At 42.7% G+C, this 24,641-nt stretch overlaps 1 protein-coding gene across 2 annotated transcripts in view; it reads right to left on the bottom strand.

Moving 5' to 3' along the window:
* LOC118369714 (protocadherin-15-like) overlaps positions 1-24,641 on the bottom strand; it is a 269,223-nt gene that overhangs the window by 113,366 nt on the left and 131,216 nt on the right. For both annotated transcript variants that reach the window (XM_052498598.1, XM_035754342.2), the window contains exons 17-18: positions 24,352-24,431; positions 19,992-20,085 (exon numbers count right to left, since the gene is read on the bottom strand). In XM_052498598.1, coding sequence (XP_052354558.1) covers positions 19,992-20,085; positions 24,352-24,431 — 174 coding nt within the window. The remainder of the gene's footprint in view (positions 1-19,991; positions 20,086-24,351; positions 24,432-24,641) is intronic.

Here is a 24,641-nt window from a genome sequence, read left to right as displayed (position 1 = left end):
AGCAATTATTAGGAAATGGAAGATATACAAGACCACTGATAATCTCCCTTGATCTGGTGGCTCCACGCAAGATCTCACCCCGTGGAGTCAAAATGATCACAAGAACGGTGAGCAAAAATCCCAGAACCACACGGGGGGACCTAGTGAATGACCTGCAGAGAGCTGGGACCAAAGTAACAGAGCCTACCATCAGTAACACCCTACGCCGCCAGGGACTCAAATCCTGCAGTGCCAGACGTGTCCCCCTGCTTAAGCCAGTACATGTCCAGGCCCATCTGAAGTTTGCTAGAGAGCATTTGGATGATTCAGAAGAAGATTGGGAGAATGTCATATGGTCAGATGAAACCAAAATATAACTTTTTGGTAAAAACTCAACTCGTCGTGTTTGGAGGACAAAGAATGCTGAGTTGCATCCAAAGACCACCATACCTACTGTGAGGCATGGGGGTGGAAACATCATGCTTTGGGGCTGTTTTTCTGCAAAGGGACAAGGACGACTGATCCATGTAAAGGAAAGAATGAATGGGGCCATGTATCGTGAGATTTTGAGTGAAAACCTCCTTCCATCTGCAAGGGCATTGAAGATGAAACGTGACCGGGTCTTTCAGCATGACAATGATCCCAAACACACTACCCGGGCAATGAAGGAGTGGCTTCGTAAGAAGCAATTCAAGGTCCTGGAGTGGCCTAGCCAGTCTCCAGATCTCAACCCCATAGAACATCTTTGGAGGGAGTAGAAAGTCTGTGTTGCCCAGCAACAGCCCCAAAACATCACTGCTCTAGAGGAGATATGCATGGAGGAATGGGCCAAAATACCAGCAACAGTGTGTGAAAACCTTGTGAAGACTTACAGAAAACGTTTGACCTCTGTCATTTTCAACAAAGGGTATATAACAAAGTATTTTATATAAACTTTTGTTATTGACCAAATACTTATTTTCCACCATAATTTGCAAATAAATTCATAAAAAATCCTACAATGTGATTTTCTGGATATTTTTTCTCTCATTTTGTCTGTCATATTAGAAGTGTACCTATGATGAAAATTACAGGCCTCATCTTTTTAAGTGGGAGAACTTGCACAATTGGTGGCTGACTAAATACTTTTTTGCCCCACTGTACTTCAAAACCTCATCCCAACTGTAAAGTAAAGCATGATGGTTTGGGGTTGCTTTGCTATCATCGATGGAAAAATTAATTCCCAAGTTTATCAAGATATTTTGCAGGAGAATGTCAGGCTATGTGTCTGCCAATTGAAGTTCAACAGAAGTTGTGTGATGCAGCAGGACAACGACCCAAAACACAGAAGTAAATCAACAACAAAATACGCCTTCTGGAGGGGCCCAGTCAGAATCCTGACCTCAACCAAATTGAGATGCTGTGGCATGACCTCAGGAGAGCAGTGTTTGTCTATTGTTGTGACCTAGATGAAGATCAGATCAAATGTATGATTAATTTATGCAGAAATCCAGGTATTTCCAAAGGGTTCACATACTTTATCTTGCCACTGTACATCCAATATAGGCCCCCCTCTCTTCCTTCACATTTCATGATAGCGCAGACACTAACTGTTCTATGATGGACCTCACATCTCCCAGCTCCTGAAGGCTAATTAGGCGTGGGTCTTGCGTGGGCGGGCGTTATCAAAGCCCAGCATCTCCTTGCTCCAGTTCTTTATGGCTGGATATGGCCATCAGTCGTATGCTGATTAATGAGCTCCTTTTATTTATTAGAAGAAATACATGTCTGTGATCTCCCCTCTCTGTCAACACAGTCCTTAAGACATGGCGAGGGTGCCAACGGTACGGCCTTTAAAGTGTCAACCCGGTTGGAACTTGTGTGTGTGTGTGGATGTGGTGAGGTTTGATGAGCTGTGTAGGCTGCCACAGTCACCATATATATATACACACAGTGGGGGGAAAAAGTATTTAGTCAGCCACCAATTGTGCAAGTTCTCCCACTTAAACAGATGAGAGAGGCCTGTAATTGTCATCATAGGGACACTTCAACTATGACAGACAAAATGAGAAAAAAAATCCAGAAAATCACATTGTAGGATTTTTAATGAATTTACTTGCAAATTATGGTGGAAAATAAGTATTTGGTCAATAACAAAAGTTTATCTCAATACTTTGTTATATACCCTTTGTTGGCAATGACAGAGGTCAAACGTTTTCTGTAAGTCTTCACAAGGTTTTCACACACTGTTGCTGGTATTTTGGCCCATTCCTCCATGCAGATCTCCTCTAGAGCAGTGATGTTTTGCTGGGCAGCACGGACTTTCAACTCCCTCCAAAGATTTTCTATGGGGTTGAGATCTGGAGAATGGCTAGGCCACTCCAGGACCTTGAAATGCTTCTTACGAAGCCACTCCTTCGTTGCCCGGGCTGTGTGTTTGGGATCATTGTCATGCTGAAAGACCCAGCCACGTTTCATCTTCAATGCCCTTGCTGATGGAAGGAGGTTTTCACTCAAAATCTCACGATACATGGCCCCATTCATTCTTTCCTTTACACGAATCAGTCGTCCTGGTCCCTTTGCAGAAAAACAGCCCCAAAGCATGATGTTTCCACCCCCATGCTTCACAGTAGGTATGGTGTTCTTTGGATGCAGCTCAGCATTCTTTGTCCTCCAAACACGACGAGTTGAGTTTTTACCAAAAAGTTCTATTTTGGTTTCATCTGACCATATGACATTCTCCTAATCTTCTCATGGATCATCTAAATGCTCACTAGCAAACTTCAGACGGGCCTGGACATGTACTGGCTTAAGCAGGGGGACACGTCTGGCACTGCAGGATTTGAGTCCCTGGTGGCTTAGTGTGTTACTGATGGTAGGCTTTGTTACTTTGGTCCCAGCTCTCTATGGTTCTTGGATTTTTGCTCACGGTTCTTGTGATCATTTTGACCCCACGGGGTGAGATCGAGGGAGATTATCAGTGGTTTTGTATGTCTTCCATGTCTTGTATGTCTTCCATTTCCTAATAATTGCTCCCACAGTTGATTTCTTCAAACCAAGCTACTTACATATTGCAGATTCAGTCTTCCCAGCCTGGTGCAGGTCTACAATTTTGTTTCTGGTTCAAACAAGTTCAAACAGGTGCCATTAATACAGGTAACGAGTGGAGGACAGAGGAGCCTCTTAAAGAAGAAGTTACAGGTCTGTAAGAGCCAGAAATCTTGCTTGTTTGTAGGTGGCCAAATACTTATTTACCACTTGAACAATTGGTGGCTGACAAAATACTTTTTTCCCCCACTGTATATATAGCAATATAGGACAAAACGCACATCACGACATGAGAGACACCACAACACTACATAAAGAGAAACCTAAGACAACATCATAGCAAGGCAACAACACATGACAACACAGCATGGTAGCAACACAACATGACAACAACATAGTAGCAACACAACATGGTAGCAGCACAAAACATGGAAAACATTATTGGGCACAGACAGCAGCACAAAGGGCAAGAAGGTAGAGACAACAATACAAGCCACAACTGCCAGTAACAGTGTCCATTATTGAGTCTTTGAAAGAAGCGATGGAGATAAAACTGTCCAGTTTGAGAGTTTGTTGCAGCTCGTTCCAGTCGCTTGCTGCAGCGAATTGAAAAGACGAGCGACGCAGGGAAGTGTGTGCTTTGGGGACTTTTAACAGAATGTGACTGGCAGAACGGGTGTTGTATGTGGAGGATGAGGGCTGCAGTAGATATCTCAGATAGGGGGAGTGAGGCCTAAAAGGGTTTATAAATAAACATCAACCAGTGGGTATTGTGGCGGGTTTACAGAGATGACCAGTTTACAGAGGAGCATAGAGTGCAGTGTTGTGTCCTATAAGGAGCGTTGGTGGCAGCAAATCTGAAGGCCGAATGGTAAAGAACATCTAGCCGCTCGAGAGCACTCTTACCTGCTGATCTATAAATTATGTCTCCGTAATCTAGCATTGGTAGGATGGTCATCAGAATCAGGGTTAGTTTGGCAGCTGGGGTGAAAGAGGAAACCAATTGTAGATATAACTTTAGTCTGCAGCTTTGATATGTGCTGAGAGAAGGACAGTGTACCACCTAGCCATACTCCCAAGTTCTTGTAGGTAGTAATCACACCTGTGGGCATTCTTCTTACCAAACTACATGACCTTTGTTTTGGAGCTGTTCAGAATAAGATTAAGGGTAGAGAAAGCTTGTTGGACACTAAGAAAGCTTTGTTGTAGAGCGTTTAACACAAAATCAGCTGAGTATAAGACTGTATCATCTGCATATAAATGGATAAGAGAGCGTCCTACTGCCTGAGCTATGTTGTTGATGTAAATTGAGAAAAGCGTGGGGCCTAGGATCGAGCCTTGGGGTACACCCTTGGTGGCTAAGACAGCAGATGTTCTGACTTTATACACTGCACTCTGAGAGAGGTAGTTAGCAAACCAGGCCAAAGACTCCTCAGAGACACCAATACTCCTTAGCCAGCCAACACAAATGGAATGGTCTACCGTATCAAAAGCCTTGGCCAAGTCAATAAAAATATCAGCACAACATTGCTGAGAATCAAGGGCAATCGTGACATAATTGAAGACCTTTAAGGTTGTAGTGACACATCCATAACCTGAGGGGAAACCAGATTGCATACCAGAGAGAATACTATAAACCTCAAGAAAGCCAGTCAGTTGATTATTGACAAGTTTTTCCAACACTTTTGATAAACAGGGCACAATAGTATAGGCCTATAAGTAGGGTTGCAAAGGGTTGGACACTTTCTGGTAAATTTCCAGCATTTTTCTGGAATTTTTCTATGGGAAGTTAATCCCTGGAATTTGGGGAATTTTGCTTAAATTCATAAAAAAAGTTAGCTTATAACACTGAACCTTTTTTTGTGGGATACACATACTGTAAGGCAATTATAGGTCTTGTGGCATACTTTGGTTGAACTATCCCCAATTCAATGGAATTGCAACCCTCTGTATGCACAGTGCATTCTTCCATCACATGTACAGTGCACCCTTCCATCACATGTACAGCTGATTCTCAAGATCTTGCACACTAATGAGATGCTATTGAGCCCACACTACTACACTGTCTGAGCCAAGATCTACATGCTTTCTGGTTAGTTTTGATTACAATACTGGGTGGGATGAATATATTTTATACGACATACATGATTCTTTATTAACTAGTAAATAGTAGCCTACAGCAAAGTGTGTTTAAATCATTTCTAACTTGTTAACAATTCCTACTAGTTAGTTGTTGCTACCATGTGAGTTTTAACTTGCTTAAGCCTGCTGAGTGTTAATTCACGTGTTTCCATACATGTTTCATTTTAAAACATTTATCTTACAAAGGAGTTTAATATAACTGCTTAACTATTTATCTGTACATGGAATTGTATTTGTTTTTTTCCCCACCAATCTTTACAGGAAAATGCCACGGGCACTATCTGATGTGTGGAGACATTTCACTGCAGCTAATGTAGAAGGAAAAGCTGTGTACATTTGCAAATACTGTGCTAAATCATATGTGAATAATGCAACAAAGATGCAGAATCATCTGGTCAAGTGCATAAAGTTCCCTCAGTGCTCACAACAAGCAACCTCTGACAAAAGTTCCTCTACTTCTATTTGAGGTGAAAGTTATGAATCCGACACCTTATCGATAGCAACAGCTCATATTCTTCCTGGAATCAGACGTTTTTATGACTCAATGGAGGAACGTAGTCAGAGAAATGTTGATGAATGACTTGCTCGAGCTGTGTATGCAACTGGTTCACCTCTGATGCTCACAGGCAATGTGTATTGGAAGAGATTTCTGAATGTTCTTCGCCCAGCATACACCCCTCCAACCAGACATGCTTTATCAACGAATTTGCTGGATGCAGAGTTCAAGTGAAGGTCAAGCAAATCATAGAGAACTTAGACTGTATTGCAATCACCTCTGATCACCTTTGTCGAATGTTCGTGGGCAAGGAATAATTAACGTCATTAGCATCATCTCCACCCCTCAACCAGTATTCATCTCCACCCCGTCATCTCCATCCCTCAACCAGTATTCTACAAGAGCACAGACACAAGGGACAACAGACACACCGGTCTCTACGTTGCAGATGAGCTGAAGGCAGTCATCAACGACCCTGGACCACACAAGGTATTTGCACTGGTGACAGACAATGCTGCAAACATGAAGGCTGCTTGGTTTAAAGTGGAGGAGTCCTACTATCACATCACACCCATTGGCTGTGCTGCTCATGCATTGAATCTGCGCCTCAAGGACATCATGGCACTGAAAACAATGGATACAGTCTACAAGAGAGCCAAGGAAATGGTTAGGTATGTGAAGGGTCATCAAGTTATAGCAGCAATCTCCCTCACCAAGCAAAGTGAGAAGAATAAGGGCACCCCATTGAAGCTACCCAGCAACACCCGTTGGGGTGGTGTTGTCATCATGTCTGACAGTCTCCTGGAGGGGAAAGAGTCTCTCTAAGAAATGGCCATATCACAGTCTGCCGATATGGATAACCCCATCAAGAGGATCCTCCTGGATGATGTATTTTGGGAGAGAGTGGTAAGCAGCCTGAAACTCCTGAAACCTATAGCAGTAACCATTGCATGGATTGAGGGAGACAATGCCATCCTGTCTGATGTTCAGACTCTGCTTGCAGATGTCAGAGAATCTCTACTGCCCTGCCCACTTCACTGTTGCTCCAATCAGAGGAATCTGCAGTTCTGAAATACATGAAGACTTCTGCCTGAAGCCCATACATGCTGCAGCGTACACATTGGACCCCAAGTATGCTGGCAAGAGCATCCTATCTGGTGCAGAGATCAACAAGGCCTATGGTATCATCACTACCGTGTCTTGCCATCTTGGGCTAGATGAGGGCAAGGTTCTTGGCAGTCTGGCGAAGGACACTTCCAAGCAAAGGCTTTGGGATGGAGATGTAATATGGCAGTCTTGACAACATACCTCATCAGCCACCTGGTGGAAGGGACTTTGTGGATATGAGGCTCTTTACCCAGTTGCCTCCATCATCCTCCAAATCTCACCAACATCAGCAACCTCAGAGCGCAACTGGTACTTGTTTGGGAACACACACACCAAAGCACGCAACAGGCTGACCTATACAAGGGTTGAAAGATTTGTGGCCATCTTGGCAAATTTGAGGCTTTTTGTGCCTGACAACGAGCCATCCTCAACAAGGTTGGGAAGTGACAGTGAAGATGAGGCCTCAGAGTCTGATGTTCAAGAGAGGGACATTGAAAAGGTCCAGGAAGAAGACAATGAAGCCTGAGAGGAAGACAACCAAAGCTTTAGTTGAAAACATTTTTGGGAGATGCGATGGATCATTGGGCATCATTCAATATTCCCTTTCTTTTGTTTTATTAATTTGCATATATTTCTGTTAATTCCCATAAATTCCTGTTTAATTCCCATATATTCCCACGGAAAATTTCCACCTTTGAATATTCCCCAAAATGTGAAACCCTGCCTATAACAGTTAGGATCAGCTTGATCTCCCCCTTTAAATAAAGGACGAACCGTGGCTCAAAATGCCTTCCAAGCAATGGAAACCTCCCCAGTAAGGAGAGACAGGTTAAAACGGTTTGAGATAGGCTTCACGATGATAGGGGCAGCAACCTTAAAGAAGAAAGGGTCTAAACCATCTGACTCAGATGTTTTTTGGGGGTCAAGTTTCAGGAGCTCCTTTAGTACCTCGGACTCAGTGACTGCCTGCAGGGAGAAACTTTGTAGCGGAGCAGGGAAAAAAGAGGGAGAAGCGTCACTTAATCCTGACTTAATGAAGTGGTGATTATAGAGCTCAGTCATGTGCTCCTTGTCAGTAACAACCACATCATCAACATTAAGGGGCATGGGCAGCTGTGAGGAGGAGGGTTTATTCTCCAGGTCTTTAACCGTTTTCCAGAATGTCTTGGAGTTAGACCCACAAAGAGAGAACTGCTCCTTAAAGTCACTAACTTTGGCCTTCCGGGTAGCCTGAGTGCACTTATTTCTCATTTGCCTGAACGAGAGCCAGTCAGCCTGAGTATGTGTGTGCCGAGCCTTTCGCAAAATGCAATTCTTGATGTGGAGTAACTCTGCAAGATCACAGTCGAACCAGGGGCTGAACCTGACTTTTATTCTAATTTTCTTTATGGGGGCGTGTTCATTAATATGACAAATCAGGACACGTCGTTTCACTGAGCAGCCATTACGAACACGATCACTAAGGGCATTACAGAAAACACCAGACTGATACCTATTAGAATTATTTGTGAGGATAACATAGAGGAGAGTAGCCTTTTGAGGGTTAAGTACAGTGGATTATCTACCAACAGTACTTAGTCTCTATGGATGATGGGTTAGTTCTTTAGTCAACTTGGCAACATAATATTATACTAGCCTGCAGGCTATTCATTTGGGGTTATTTGATTTCTGAAAACGAATGAAAAGCTGATCATTAATTGTATACTGAACATTATATTCACACGGGGATCATTTCAATTTATGAATTCAATTTCCATTAATTTCCTGCATTGATGGAGTCAAATGCAGGAAACAGCAGAGGGAACACCCCCTATCCACATTGAATGGACAGCAGTGGAGAAGGTGGAACGTTTTTTAAGTTCCTCGGCATACACATCACAGACAAACTGAAATGGTCCACTCACACAGACAGTGTGGTGAAGAAGTTGCAATAGCAACAGCGCCTCTTCAACCTCAGGAGGGTGAAGAAATTTGGCTTATCACCCAAAACCCTGACAAACTTATACAGATGCACAATCGAGAGCATCACAGCCTAGTACGGCAACTGCACCGCACTCAACCACAAGGTTCTCCAGTGGGTGGTGCAGTCTGCACAACGCAGCACCGGGGGCAAACTACCTGCCCTCCATGACACCTACAGCACCCAATGTCACAGGAATTCCAAAAAGATCATCAAGGACATCAACCACCCGAACCACTGCCTGTTCACACCGCTATCATCCAGAAGGCGAGGTCAGTACAGGTTCATCAAAGCAGGGACCGAGAGACTGAAAAACAGCTTCTATCTCAAGGCCATCATACTGCTAAACAGCCATCACTAACTCAGAGACTGCTGCCTACATTGAGACCCAATCACTGGCCACTTTAATAAATGGATCACTCGTCACTTTATACAATGCACTCTAAATAATATCACTTTAATAATGTTTACATATCTTACATTATTCATATCATATGTATATACTGTATTTTATACCGTCTATTAGACACCTGAAACCCCACCTCTTTAAGGAATACCTAGGATAGGATAAAGTAATCCTTCTCACCCCCCCCCCTTAAAAGATTTAGATGCACTATTGTAAAGTGGCTGTTTCACTGGATGTCATAAGGTGAATGCACCAATTTGTAAGTCGCTCTGGATAAGAGCGTCTGCTAAATGACTTAAATGTAAATGTAAATGTATTACACCTGGCCTATGCCGCTCGGCCATCGCTCATCCATATACTTACATGTACATATTCTCATTCAACCTTTTAGATTTGTGTGTATTTAGTAGATGTTGGGGAATTATTAGGATACTTGTTAGATATTACTTCACTGTCGGAACTGGAAGCACAAGCATTTCGCTACACTCACATTAATATCTGCTAACCATGTGTATTTGACAAATAACATTTGATTTGGATAACTGACGTCAATAGTCTGTGATCTGACATCAATAGTCAGTGTCTGCTAGCAACACTTGAGTTGGATATGTAGCTACACGATTGCATCTGCTTGATATTTATCAGTGTAATGTACTGTTGGGGCACATTGACAGAAGTGTGGTGCTGTGTGTGTAATGGTGTGTCCTTGCCTGAAGATGAGGTTGGAGATTTGACTGTTTGATTGGAGGGGAGTCGGGAGGGGGGCCCTCCATACATGCGGTAAGGAGATCAATGGAACGCAGACCGTGGGGGATAGAAAAAGGCGCCAGATTGGCTCGCATTCAACAAGTCTGATCTAGCAAAGTGGATATTCATCAAATCTGTCATGATTTATGATTTATGTATTGTAACAAGTCCAATTTGGATATATGTTTTCATTGCATAACATGTAGAAGTTGTCCCATTTCAGGTTTAGAATAAGTGACTGCTAAATGCTAACTCCTGTTCATATAAGCTGGTTGAATAGAATGATTCCACTCGTTCGCAAAGAGGCAGGCGCGATAATAACTCCGTAATAAAGAATATAAGCGTTCTGAGCTCTGATCAACACTGGGAACGCAATAATAAGTGGGTAAAGGCTAATTAACAAAATAAAAAGGTGAGTAAATGCTATTTCACAAATAAAAAGCAGTGTAAATGACATTTGCACTCCTCTACATCCCTGATTACATTTATATGGTTGGTCAACCAAGGTTTGCCAGTGCTGTGATAGTGTAAAATAATGAATTTGAAGAATTGATCTGCACTGTATGTTTGTTACCTAGCCAACCAGATAGTTTTAAAGGAATGATTCCATACATTGTTTCAAATTAACTGCAAATATGCCAACATTCCATTCAAACAATACAGTCAATTGACATCCATACACTGGCTGAAATCAGTTGATGATAGACAAGTAAATGTAAATGCAACAAGTACAGCTTCATATATTTTAGAGGCTATTTATACAGAAAATGTGTATAAAACCTGTATAAATTGTATTTATAATTGTATTACAATATTTCAGGTTGACTTTAATTATATTGCACAATTTCTGATGTATCACATGCCTTGTGTTTATTTTCCTGCATATGTAAAATTAGGATTATGGCTGTATTGCCATTAATTCCTATTAGAATCGTTTGGATTTCTCCCTGACCAATATGCATACTCAGGCTGCAAGTATGGAACGCCATTTGGGTCTTTGCGTGTCAAAAAATATACACAGCAAATCATTTGTTTGCGCAAGCCAAGCGCCACCACTCGGGTCAGTAGCACTGTCAAAGCTGTATATACATACATACATGCAGCCAGGATGTGTATACAATACCACATTGGTAATAAGCAATTATTTATTCGACCGAATGGAAAATCATTTGAATTATTAAGATCAGGATCAAACAAGCAGGATAAAAATTGTTAGCTAGATAGTCCAACATTCTCCTGGACATACAACCATCCCAGAGACAGGGAGAAAGGATGGTATTCCTGCAGCTGCTGCCTGCCAGCTAACCACATCCCAACTTCCCAAGCAGTTGCACCTGATTCATCCTAGCTTGTCAAAATACAGAAGTATAATCAAGCATTTTTCAACATTGATGATAGTTTGGAAACTGGAGGTAGGCCTCCATACTACTTTGACTTCGGTTTGGAGTATGACAAAGTCAATCACAAATGTTTTTACCCACTTCTGGGGTAGCTATCTACCTTGCTAGCACCAATGCAACCAGCCTGAAAACAATGACCGGAAACTGCAATAATTTGTTATATTTTTTTCAAGGATTTAGTAATCCATATCATTAACAATAAGCTAGGCAACCACTTGTTGTTCTACTATTGAAATCTAACTTCAGTTCATGAAAATAACTAGCTAGCTAAATAAAGAACTTAACAAGCTAACCAGCTACCTAGCTCTGTTGCTTGGTATGGTTAGTGTGACTTGGCCAGACCAGGTCCGACCATCATCAACCAAATCCGAAAATTGTCTTATTTTTTAACTGGGATATTTAAGATGATGACACCTAGCTAGATAGTTAACTAGCTATAGCTACTGAAACAGATGATGTCGTTTTGCTATGTTTTTGGAGAAGGGGATAACTGCATCCCAGAATGGCAACCGTAGTGTATATACAGTATCTCTCTCTCATCAATTGCACACAATCTCTCCCACTCTATAAATCTAACACCATAATCTCCTATTCTACTGTTTCTCAGTCTATTAGACATATTTTTGTATTTCTCTCAGCCTGTCCACCCCTCTCTTCCCTTTGTGACTGCACCTCCTGATGGGCTGCAGGGTCAGACAGTAATTTTCCTGTTCCCATGGGGACTCCATCGTAACAGACACATGCAAGAACACACACACACACACACACACACACACACACACACACACACACACACACACACACACACACACACACACACACACACACACACACACACACACACACACACACACACACACACACACACACACACACACACACACACACACGTTTGCAACTGATTTTTAGATCAGGGTCTACTGCAGTGCATTTCCTCCTCATGGACTGCACCAGATTTCCCAGTTCTTGCTGTGAGATGTTACCCGACTCTTCCACCAAGGCACCTGCAAGTTCCCAGACATTTCTGGGGGGAATGGCCCTAGCTCTCACCCTCTGATCCAACAGGTCCCAGACGTGCTCAATGGGATTTAGATCCGGGCTCTTCGCTGGCCATGGCAGAACACTGACATTCCTGTCTTGCAGGAAATCACGCACAGAACGAGCAGTATGGCTGGTGGAATTGTCATGCTGGAGGGTCATGAGCCTGCAGGAAGGGTACCACATGAGGGTTGAGGATGTCTTCCATGTAACGCACAGCGTTGAGATTGCCTGAATTGACAACAGGCTAAGTCCAATGATTCTGTGACACACCGCCCCAGACCATGACGGACCCTCCACCTCCAAATCGAGTACAGGCCTCGGTGTAACGCTCATTCCTTCGACAAAAAACATGAATCCGACCGTCACCCCTGGTGAGACAAAACCACAACTCGTCAATGAAGACCACTTTTTGCCAGTTCTGTCTGGTCCAGCGATGTGGGTTTGTGCCCATAGGCAATGTTGTTGCCTGTGCTTTCTGGTGAGGACCTGCCTTATACAACGGGTCTACAAGCCCTCAGTCCAGCCTCTCTCAGCTTATTGCGGACAGTCTGAGCACTGATGGAGGGATTGTGCTTTCCTGGTGTAACTCGGGCAGTTGTTGTTGCCATCCTGTAACTGTCCTGCAGGTGTGATGTTCGGATGTACCGATCCTGTGCAGGTGTTACATGTGGTCTGCAACAGCGAGGACAATCAGCTGTCCGTCCTGTCTCCCTGTCGGCATCTCACAGTCATAACTGTGACCTTAATTGCCTATCTCGTCTGTAAGCTGTTAGTGTCTTAACGACTGTTCCACAGGTGCATGTTCATTAATTGTTTATGGTTCATTGAACAAGCATGGGAAACAGTGTTTAAACCCTTTACAATGAAGATCTGTGAAGTTATTTAGATTTTTACGAATTATCTTTGAAAGACAGGGTCCTGAAAAAGGGACGTTTCTTTTTTTTCTGAGAATAGGTTTACTGCAGCTCTAATTGGTTATACCACACTGGTCTGTGTAGAGCAGGGGTGTCAAAGTCAAATGGACGGAGGGCCAAATAAAAATGTAGCTACAAGCCGAGGGCCGGACTGTTCGAATGTTCATTGAACATTTTTAAATGACGCATATAGTCTAGTGAACCTAATTGAACCTACTGAAAACCTAACAAATATATTCCAATATGATCAGATAAATAAAGCAATATTTTCTTATGGCTCTGTCAGTAATCTTTAATTTTCAACAGACACAAAAGACAAATTTCCTTTATATAAAAATCCCCATAACATGAACATTAAATGAAAGAAACCGGTATTCAAGGCACCATCAGTAGCCTATATTTTCTATTTTAGCAAAAGTGGGCTAAATTTACTTCAAAGAAAAAAACAATAATAGCAATTTTCTATCATCCACTCAACTGAAATATTTTTAAAATATAATTGGATTGAAATACAATAAAATAAAGTGCAAAAATCTATTAATCAAAAACAACACTTTGTTTAAGGAGAAGTAACATGCAGTGAAAACAAATATTAAACTTTAACTTTTAAACTTGAACTGAGTAAAAACTCTAAATATGTGATTGCACAGTAATGTTCACTTGTTTGAGGTTGAGGGTGATACTTGGTGGTGTCCCATCTTTTCCACAAGTTCATCAATGTTCGGGGTAAGGCTCTGAGCTGAGGAAATCCTCAGAATTGAGTGGAGGTGTTCAGCAGTAAGTCGACTTCTGTGTGATGTTTTGTTCAAGTTCATCAAAGAAAACAGTTGTTCACACAGGTATGTGCTGCCAAACATAGACAACGTTTGAGCAGCCTGGATGCGCAGCTGGGGCATTGTGTCGGGAGGAAACGGGCGAACTCCGCAGCACCCACTGCCGCATATTTTGCCCTCAGTGCATCATTGCATTGGAGGTCAATCAACTCCATTTGGAGGTTTGGTGGTGAGCTTTCCACGTCAACAGCAAATGGGTTACCGAGCAGTTCCAACCTGCTTTTTTGTGCTTCAAAGTCAGCAAATCGGCGTCGAAAGTCAGCGGCAAGCATACCTATTTTATCAGCCAACTGTGCGCTCGGGAACGCACTGGTAGAGAGCTTCTCTTTCATGGTCTGGCAGCTGGGAAAGTGGCTCAAATTTTCTTTCCGCATCTGCGTCTCCCACAGAGTCAGTTTGGTTTTAAATGCCTTCACTGTACTGTACATATCAGAGATGACACGATCCCGACCCTGCAGCTGCAAGTTCATTGCATTCAGATGACTCGTAATGTCACACAGAAAAGCCATTTCACACAGAAACATTTCGTCTCGGAGTTGTGTTGTGTCTTTCCCTTTGCTGTCCAAGAACAGACAAATCTCCTCACGAAGCTCGAAACATCTTTGAAGCACCTTTCCCTGGCTTAGCCATCGCACCTCTGTGTGATAAGGCAAATCACCATGCTCCGTTTCTAACTCCGTCAGAAATGCCTTGAACTGGCGGTGATTCAAACCTTTGGCTCTGATAAAGTTAACTGTGCGCGTGATGATGCTCATTACATGCTCCATTTTCAAGGCTTTACCGCACAACGCTTCCTGGTGTATGATACAATGATAAGCTGTCAGCTCACCTGTCGCGTTTTCCTCTTGCATCTTTTCCCGTATCTTCGCCACCAGTCCGCTCCTGTGTCCACACATCGCAGGTGCTCCGTCGGTTGTCAAACCCACAAGTTTTTCCCAAGGCAGCTCCATCTCATTTACACATCTTGACACCTCTTCATACAAATCATGCCCCGTAGTTGTGCCATGCATAGGACGTAAAGCCAAAAACTCCTCTGTCACGCTTAGGCTGGAGTCCACTCCGCGGATGAAAATTGACAACTGGGCAATGTCAGAAATGTCGGTGCTCTCATCCACAGCCAAGGAATATGCAATGAAATCTTTTCCCTTTTTCACAAGCTGCTCTTTTAGATTGATGGACAACTGGTCTACTCTCTCGGCAATGGTGTTTCTGCTCAGACTCACATTTAAAAAGAGTTGCCTTTTTCTGGGCAAACTTCGTCACAAACTTTAATCATGCAGTTTTTGATGAAATCCCCCTCCGTAAATGGCCGGGCTGATTTAGCGATCTCTTCTGCCAAAATAAAACTGGCCTTGACAGCAGCCTGGCCTTGTGATTTGGCTTTTTTGAACAGAGCCTGTCGAGATTTGAGGCCTCGTTTTAATTCCTCTGCCTTTTGTAGCCTTTGTTCCATGTCCATATTCTTGTTTTTGTCCGCGTGTTTCGTTTCATAATGTCGTCTCAGATTATACTCTTTCAGTACCGCCACACTTTCTCCACACAGAAGACACACAGGTTTTCCAGCTACCTCCGTGAACAAATACTCCGACTCCCACCTTGTTTGAAACCCCGGTTCTCAGTGTCCACCTTCCGTTTTGCCATTTTTGATGGGTATCTGAAAGTTAATTTTACTGTGATGCTGACAACTGCTGTGCCAATAAATATTGAAATGAAGCAGCCTACTGCTCGGTGCGTCACCGTTGAATTGTGGGAAATGTAGTATTGGTGCGTGTAAAAGATCTGCGGGCTGCCGGCTTGCTGCGGTCTGCGGGCCGGTTCTAATAATAAATCAAGATCATCCCAGGGCCGTAAAAAACCTTCTCGCGGGCCGGATGTGGCCCGCGGGCCTTGACTCGGACATATGTGGTGTAGAGTATGGGCTGAGTCGTGCATGCCAGTGCATTAAAATCCTACTTCTGTCACGCCCTGGTTGAAGTATTTTGTGTTTTTCTTTATGTATTTGGTCAGGCCAGGGTGTGACATGGGTTTTTGTATGTGGTGTGTAGCTTAGTGGGATTGTAGCTTAGTGGGGTGTTCTAGGAGAGTCTATGGCTGTCTGAAGTGGTTCTCAATCAGAGGCAGGTGTTTATCGTTGTCTCTGATTGGGAACCATATTTAGGCAGCCATATTCTTTGGTTGTATTGTGGGTGATTGTCCTGAGTGTCTTGATTTACATTTAAGTCATTTAGCAGACGCTCTTATCCAGAGCGACTTACAAATTGGTGCATTCACCTTATGACATGTCCGATGTTAGTTGACACAAGTATAGGCTGTTTTCGGTTTTCATTTCGTTTATTGTTTTGTAGTGTTTGTGTTTATTCGTGTTTACGTTGTGTGATTAAACATGGATCGCAATATACACGCTGCAGTTTGGTCCGACTCTCCTTCACCACATGAAAACCGTGACAACTACTACTACTTTTGCCTATAACAACATTTCTTACATAGTTAGTTTTGTTTTGGTATGTTGCATTGAAAGTAGCTAATATTGTGTTGATTAGATCACAATTGCCACAGTAAAGGGAAACGTGATAGTGTTAACAGGGAAAACCGTGGTCACCAACCTTATCATTCAAGATCACTGAGTGAAAATGCAACCAGAGATCTACCTCAGATTTTTTTTTACATTACTTTAAAAAATGTAATAATGTGCAACATTCACCAATTAAAAACAGTACTATAGCAATGAGGTTTGTGCAGTAAGCTATAGGTCCAATACATTATCACCTCATATTGGCTTTGCTTGAATTTCCCTGCCAATGCATTGTTGTTTGGGCCATTTTTTTTATTTTATTGACCAAAATTTAAACACAACATGTAAAGTGTTGGTCCGATGTTTTATGAACTGAAATAAAGTATGCCAGAAATGTTCCATATGCACAAAAAGCTTATTTCTCTCAAATGTTGTGCACAGATTAGTTTACATCCCTGTTATTGCACATTTATCCTTTGACAAGATAATCCATCCACCTGACAGGAGTGGCATATCAAAAAGCTGATTAAATAGCATGGTCATTACACAGGTGCAACTTGTGCTGGGGACAATAAAAGGCCAATAAAATATGCCGTTTTCTCACACAACAGAATGCCACAGATGTCTCAGGTTTAAAGGGAGCGTGCAATTGGCAATGCTGTCTGTAGTAATGTCCACCAGAGCTGTTGTCAGATAATTTTATGTCAATTTCTTTACCATAAGCCACCTCAAACAACTTTTTTGAGAATTTGGCATTACATTGTCGTGGAAGATTCAGAATTTGTTGGTAACATATGTAAGATGTTTTATATTCATCAAATGTGTGTAAGTTACTTCTCATCAGAATGGTATTTTTGTATAATACTGAGGCGAGGTTGCAGTTATCTGTTCTATGTCAAGACTAAGTTGCATGGGCCGCTGAGAGGGGAGAGGTCAAAGTGTCATCATGTGTAAACATATCTTTTACTCCCTACCTTTCCCAGTGGGGAAAGGAGGGTGGCAGTGTCTGGAATCATTCTATGCTCCCTCTAATGTTGTTTCTATCTTAACCAAAGCCTCATTCTCCTCTCCGTGAGCTTGTCCAGGATTGGTTGTATTTAGAGTTGGTTGTATCTAAATGACAATTTGATATATGCCTGTTGATATGGGGGATTGGTTTATGGTTCTGGGGTTTGAGTAAGGAGACAAAGCTGAACGATTTATGATGTCTATGCTGTCTGACTATGTGTGTTCTTTGCTATTAAAGGATCTCAGTTGCATTGTAAGGGTGCTCTCAGAGAATTGATTGAGAGACACTGAATTTATCTGAGAGTCACAGGATTGTGATAGAGCTCATATAATTAAAGATGGACTTTTATAACTAACTCTGACTTGTGTGTGTGGTTTGCTCCCATGATTTGGTAAATAGAGGAAATTTCCACGACAACATAGAACCGGCCTCACAACCGCAGACCATGTGTAACCATGCCAGCCAAGGACCACCACATCAGGCTTCTTCACCTGCAGGTTTGTCTGAGACCAGCCACCCAGGCAGCTGATGAAACTCAGGAGTATTTCTGTCTGTAATGAACTCATTCTGATTGGCTGGGCCTGGCTCCCCAGTGGGCATGCCTGGCTCCCAGATGGGTTGGCCTATGCCCTCCCAGGCCCACCCATGGATGTGCCCATGCGCAGTCATGTGGAATCCATAGATTAAGGCCCAATTAATTTATTTCAATTGACTGATTTCCTTACATGAACTATAACTCAGTAAAATTGTTGAAATTGTTACATGTTGTGTTTATATTTTTGTTCAGTATATATTTCAACATTTTAGATAGGCTATATGATCACAAAGGCAATAGATCCATTTTTGTATTACTTGTCAGGCACAGCTGAGTTTAGCTAGCATTTAAATCATTTGCTTGTTATTTTTATTTTACTGGGTTGATGGTGCCTGCGTCTGATGGTCAGTCACAGCAGATATTCCGAGATATTACAAAAGACCCAAGCTGCGGAGTAGCCTAGTGGTTAGAGCGTTGGACTAGTAACTGGAAGATTGCAAGTTCAAATCCCTGAGCTGACAAGGTACAAAATATGTTGTTCTGCCCCTGAACAGGCAGTTAACCCACTGTTCCTAGGCTGTCATTGAAAATAAGAATTTGTTCTCAACTGACTTCCCTAGTTAAATAAAGGTCAAATAATAATAACAACAATGCAAGCCTTTTTTAAATTGCAAAGTTGGTTAGAGCCTGTAAGTAAGCATTTCACTGAAAGGTTGTATTCGGTGCACGTGACAAATAAACTGATTTGATTTGAGTACACTTTCCTCCTCATTCATTACTGCTGCAGTGCTTGTTGTAGCGCTGAATGGAAATAGGAAGAACGCACATTTTATGACTTATAAAAGTGTTGAATACAAAGTGTTGACAGTGCTGGGTAAGGACAAACATGAACTCACTCATAAAAACAGCAGCTCTTTGGTGTATTCGCTGACAGTCTCTCTCTAGCCATGGTTTTAAACGTTTTTAAGTCTTCCAGTATCAACTTTGCTGTAGCTTTCTTCTATACCTGCTAGTTCCTGCATAAATGGTATTCTGAGCCATCTGATTGGCCAGCGGTAGGCCTATAGTGCACTTGATTTGCTCTCCAGGCCCACAGGGAAGGCAGAGTTTGTACTTTCAGACACATGGTTAAAAATGTCAACAGTTGCCTACCCGGCACGCAGGGAAGCTGAATCGGGTGAACCTACCGCCAACAGCCCGAGACTGATAAAAAAATAGGAACACATGGCTTTATAGTTGGGTTTTTTACAGAAATGTTTGGCGATCAACTAGGAATGCCTTGGAAATCGACCATTGACTGTAAAACATATAAACATAACCTTGCTATCGCTCTTGTAATTTCTTTGGCCCGGTCAGAATCAGCTGCCAAGGGCTGTTTGAATGCAGAGGGGAGACGGTGTTGTGTTGTCGTTTATTTGCATTTCCGTCTTGTTCCGGTATACTGGGGTGATTTTGGCATTCAAGTTTGCGCTCAATTTTGAGGTGCTGGCAGCTGCATAGGGTATTCATGTTGAACGTGGCAACATACTGTTAACGTTTTATCCACAAATCTCTGTCCATTCCCATTGTAATCTAATGGGAAGCCCAAAATCTTCCCAATACTGGACACTTAAACGATGATGTAAGATCCTCCAATTCTGGAGGATCATCCACACCAATCGCCATCGTACAGAACTAGTTGCCGGCTGCGCCTCACAAAAGGACAGTTTGAAATGTGCCAATTCAAATTAGAATTTTGATTACTAAGTGCACATAGGCTCTTTTAATGGAAAAGCCTGACATTTCTTTTGTGTTGCTCATATTTACTCAAGAGGCAGCTCCCCATACAGAAGGTTTGGTACGTGTACCGTTGCACCCTTACTAACTGAATAAAAGATTCTCACCCCGCCTGGGTTGCCATCAGAGGCAGTGACGATGAGACGGTACTGGTCAGTTGTCTCCCTGTCCAGAGGCTTCCCCAAAAGCAGCAGGCCTATCCTGTAGAGGGAGAGACAACAACACCCAACCCACAGCAGCATTAGTCAACAGCAAAACCCATTCCTCGCTAGTGGATCTGCAATGGCTGGATAAGCTACAATACAGTATGTACTTGAGACATGAACACACTTTCTCTTCACACCTCTCTCTTTCTTTCAGTATGTCTCCCTTTCTCACTCACACACAGACACACACAAACACACGATTGGAAACACAGACGGAAACATGCAGCTACACATTTTTCTCCTTTCCGCCGGCACTCTCATGGCTATAATTTAAAGCTTCATTGACCAGGCAGGTCAGCCATGGCGTTACAGAGTCTACACTTCCTCGCCTGTCTGTCTGCCCCCCAATGCATCACAGCCTGAGAGGACCAGCTCCAAGCTTGATTAAAGTTGTCCATTTTCCAAGTGAGTTCTCTTAGTTATGGCCCGTACATTTCTCCGCCACCAATTGAGCTGGCATTCACAAGGCCAAGTACATTTTTCTCCAAACAGCATAAAAATGAAAAGCAGTGTCTTCCACAGCCAAGCTGTTGTGCTCATGGCCACAAAAGCCTAAAATCCATCTTCTGCACAGAATGAAGCCCTGGGGACAAAGAGCAGTGAAGCTGAACCTGAATATGATGATTATAATAATGATGATGATGATGATCTTTGCTTCTCAGACAAAAGGGAATTCATCCCAAGCTGCTCGAAGTTGTGAACTCTACTCCGACCCTGTTTGAGAGGACACTGATCACGTATGATAGCAGCCAGCAGCTACAGGGGAGATCCTAGAGAGAGGAAGCTGTTGTCAGATTGATAGGATCTTGTTAACACACAGTGGAGGGCAAGTGTAGGAAGGTTGTGCTGCATGTGAGTGATTCTGCACACCATATTTGATTATTTCCATGTGCATGAACCTGTAAGTATTTTCCCCAGTACTGTACATATGATCTCTGGTATCTGCTATTCTACTTGTATGTCCTCTCTTTGACTCTGTAGCATGTGTTGTGTGTATCATACGAGTGATGTGTCCAGGCCTTGTTGTAGTTATCTTTGCTCTCTATTCTTGGCTAAAAGTGGGAAAAGATCTGAGGCTGAGTTTCTCTGTCTCTACTCATCATGCCTCTGGGGAACCTGCTCCATTTAGAGGGAGTTATAGACCAAGGAGCCCATTATTCATATAGCCGTATCAAACCAGCACCATATGTGGCCTGAATCTGAACATCCTACGCTGCACAAAACCTATGCCGCCCCATCATCCCCCTCAAGAATTCTGGATGTGCTTGAAAAATGAGAGAGCAGCTCTGACTAGGATGCCATAATTATATTGCATGCTCATCAAGCATACATTACAGGTTAATTATCCTTCGATTCATCAGAAGCCCCCAGCACCTGGTTAGGGGAATATACAGTGGGGTACTTACACAGTAAATCTGCCGAGGGCTGTTATAGTAATGTGTATCCATTCGACCTCTCCAAAAGACACAGTAGGGTATGCGCTTGTTTTAGGAAGACGTCAATTGTATCTGCTCGGAGAGAGATTCCTGTACCAACCACAGATGTCTCAGAGTCCTGGAGATATTGTCACATCTTTTCTTACTGCTGCCACCACCGGGCCTGCGTAAAGTAATCATCCCTCCATACAAACAATCGCTCCAACATGGAGACAGATTAAGAGTAAACAAACTAAAACAAAAGAGGGGGAAAAAATGCCTAAACAAGCCTTCCTGGCATGGCTGGGAAAGGCTTTAATCAATTAGAGAAAGAAAATGGCTGAAAGGGTGCCTTGTTTTCAGTCTCCCCATGTCTCCTCACCGCGGCGCCATTGCACGGGACGCTTCCCACTTTATTCCCTTGTTTATTTAAGGGGCAGTAAACAGCACTTGCCTCGTAAATATTTTATGGTGTTTCTCCTCTCGCCTCCATCCCTCTCTCACTCCACCCCCTCTGCCTCCTCTCCCATGCCTTGCTCTGACAGACTGTATTGGCACTGGGTGGCTGATGACAATTTTCATCTTCTTTCTGGTTGTATCCTCCTTCTCCACCTCCTTCTCCCCTCCTTCTCTTTTTCAAGCAGTGACCCGTGTAACAACTCAGTGAGGCTGAGGACTGTATGTGCTTTCTAGGCTATAGGGGAGGATGTTGTAGAGGACTTCCACTAGCCAGCTCATAAAGCTCTGCTTTCTAAACATGGATGATGATAGATGCAGTTGACCCAGGGTGTTTTTGTTCTGTTCTCAATATACAGTGCATTCTGAATGTATTCAGACCTCTTCCCTTTTTGCATTTTTTTTAACGTTACAGCCTTATTCTAAAATTGATTAAATATAACAAGTTCCTCATCAATCTACACACTGTTTGCAAATGTATTAAAAACAAAAAACAGAAAAACCTTAATTACAAAAGTATTCAGACTGAAATTGAGCTCAGGTGCATCCTGTTTACATTGATCATCCTTGAGATGTCTCTACAACTTGATTGGAGTCCACCTGTGGTAAATTCAATTGATTGGACATGATTTGGAAAGGCAAACACCGGTCTATATAAGGTCCTAGAGTTGACAGTGCAAGTCAGAGCAAAAACCAAGCCATGAGGTCGAAGGAATTGTCCGTGGAGCTCCGAGACAGGATTGTGTCGAGGCACAAATCTGGGGAAGGGTACCCAAAAATATCTTTAGCATTGTAGGTCCCCAAGAACACAGTGGCCTCCATCATTCCTAAATGGAAGAAGTTTGGTAACACCAAGACTCTTCCTAGAGCTGGACGCCTGGCCAAACAGAGAAATCCGGGAGAAGGGCCATGGTCAGGGAGGTGACCAAGAACCTGATGGTCACTCTGACCGAGCTCCAGAGTTCCTCTGTGGAGATAGGAGAACCTTCCAGAAGGACAACAATCTCCGCAGCATTCCACCAATCAGGCCTTCGTGGTAGAGTGGCCAGACGGAAGACACTTCTCAGAAAAAGGCACATAACAGCCCGCTTGGAGTTTGCCAAAAGGCACCTAAAGTACTCTCAGACCATGAGAAACAAGATTCTCTGGTCTGATGAAACCAAGATTGAACTATTTGGCCTGAATGCCAAGTGTCATGTCTGGAGGAAACCTAGCACCATCCCTACGAGGAAGCATGGTGGTGGCAGCATCATGCTGTGCGGATGTTTTTCAGCGGAAAGGACTGGGAGACAAGTCAGGATCAAGGGGAAGATGAACGAAGCAAAGTACAGAGAGATCCTTGATGAAAACCTGATCCAGAGTGCTCAGGACCTCAGATTGGGGCGAAGGTTCACCTTCCAATAGGACAACAAACCTAAGCACACAGCCAAAACATAGCAGGAGTAGCCTTGGGACAAGTCTCTGAATGTCCTTGAGTGGCCCAGCCAGAGCCCGGACTTGAACCCGATCTCTGGAAAGACCTTAAAATAGCTGTGCAGCGAAGATCCCCATCCAAACTGACAGAGCTTGAGAGGATCTGCAGGGAAGAATTGGAGAAACTCTCAAAATACAGGTGTGCCAAGCTTGTAGCGTCATACCCAAGACTTGAGGCTGTATTCGCTGCCAAAGGTGCTTCAACAAAGTACTGAGTAAAGGGTCTGAATACTTATGTAAATGTAAAATATATTTGTAATTGTTTTGCTAAAAAATAAACATATCTGTTTGCTTTGTCATTATGGGGTATTTTGTGTAGATTGATGAGGAAAACAATTTGGAAAATATATTTTAGAATAAGGCTGTAACATAACAATATTTGGAAAAAGTCAAGGGGTCTGAATACTTCCCGAATGCACTGTATTTAATGCTGCCATCATTATTTACATATCACATATTTTTGTGGCTTAAACAAGCCATAGTTTCACTATAAAGTTTCAAAGCTGATCTGCATCGGTTTCAGTTAAATCACCTATTAAAAAGTCATAACAGGCATTGGCTCATGTTAAGTTTTTGTACCACCAAGCCTTTAGTGAACCCAGTAATTTGTTGCTTCAAGTCCAATCAGAAAAAGTATCCACATAATCCTGTCCGCCTCGGGGACAGATGTGAATGTTCTGAATTTTGCCCTTGTCCAAATGTAACAAGTTAGGTTAATTGTATAGGCCATTGACTCCGGGCACATTCTAGACAAGAGGCTCGTTAGGATAATTGTGCCTCATTTTGTGAATAGTTCCTTAAAATACATTTCTAAATTATCATTACTCACACTAACAACTTTAATATTTCTCATTCTCAAGGACTGAAACAAGACAAGGCACAAATGCTATTCTGAATCATCCATCCATCCATATTACGTTTTAGAGAGGTTGAAGACTTGCTGGGTATCCCCACTCAAAATCTGGTATGTGATTGGGTCATTCTCTCTGTCTGTGGCCTATGAAAAACAACAAGAACAGAAGATAGAAATCAAGGATGCGTTTACTTCCACCGCCAACACAAATGCTTAATATCTATTAAATCATATGATATTACAGCACATCTGATAATCCATACTGGCTGGTTTAGTAATTGCTGTTTGCTAAACTCAAATGCTTCCATGATCTCAACCTGAGTAATCACACTGCCCTCTCCTGACCTCCACTGA

Source organism: Oncorhynchus keta, chromosome 36 (assembly GCF_023373465.1).
Source record: "Oncorhynchus keta strain PuntledgeMale-10-30-2019 chromosome 36, Oket_V2, whole genome shotgun sequence".
In the NCBI taxonomy this organism is placed as follows: domain Eukaryota; kingdom Metazoa; phylum Chordata; class Actinopteri; order Salmoniformes; family Salmonidae; genus Oncorhynchus; species Oncorhynchus keta.
This window is presented reverse-complemented; position numbering and strand designations above follow the sequence as displayed.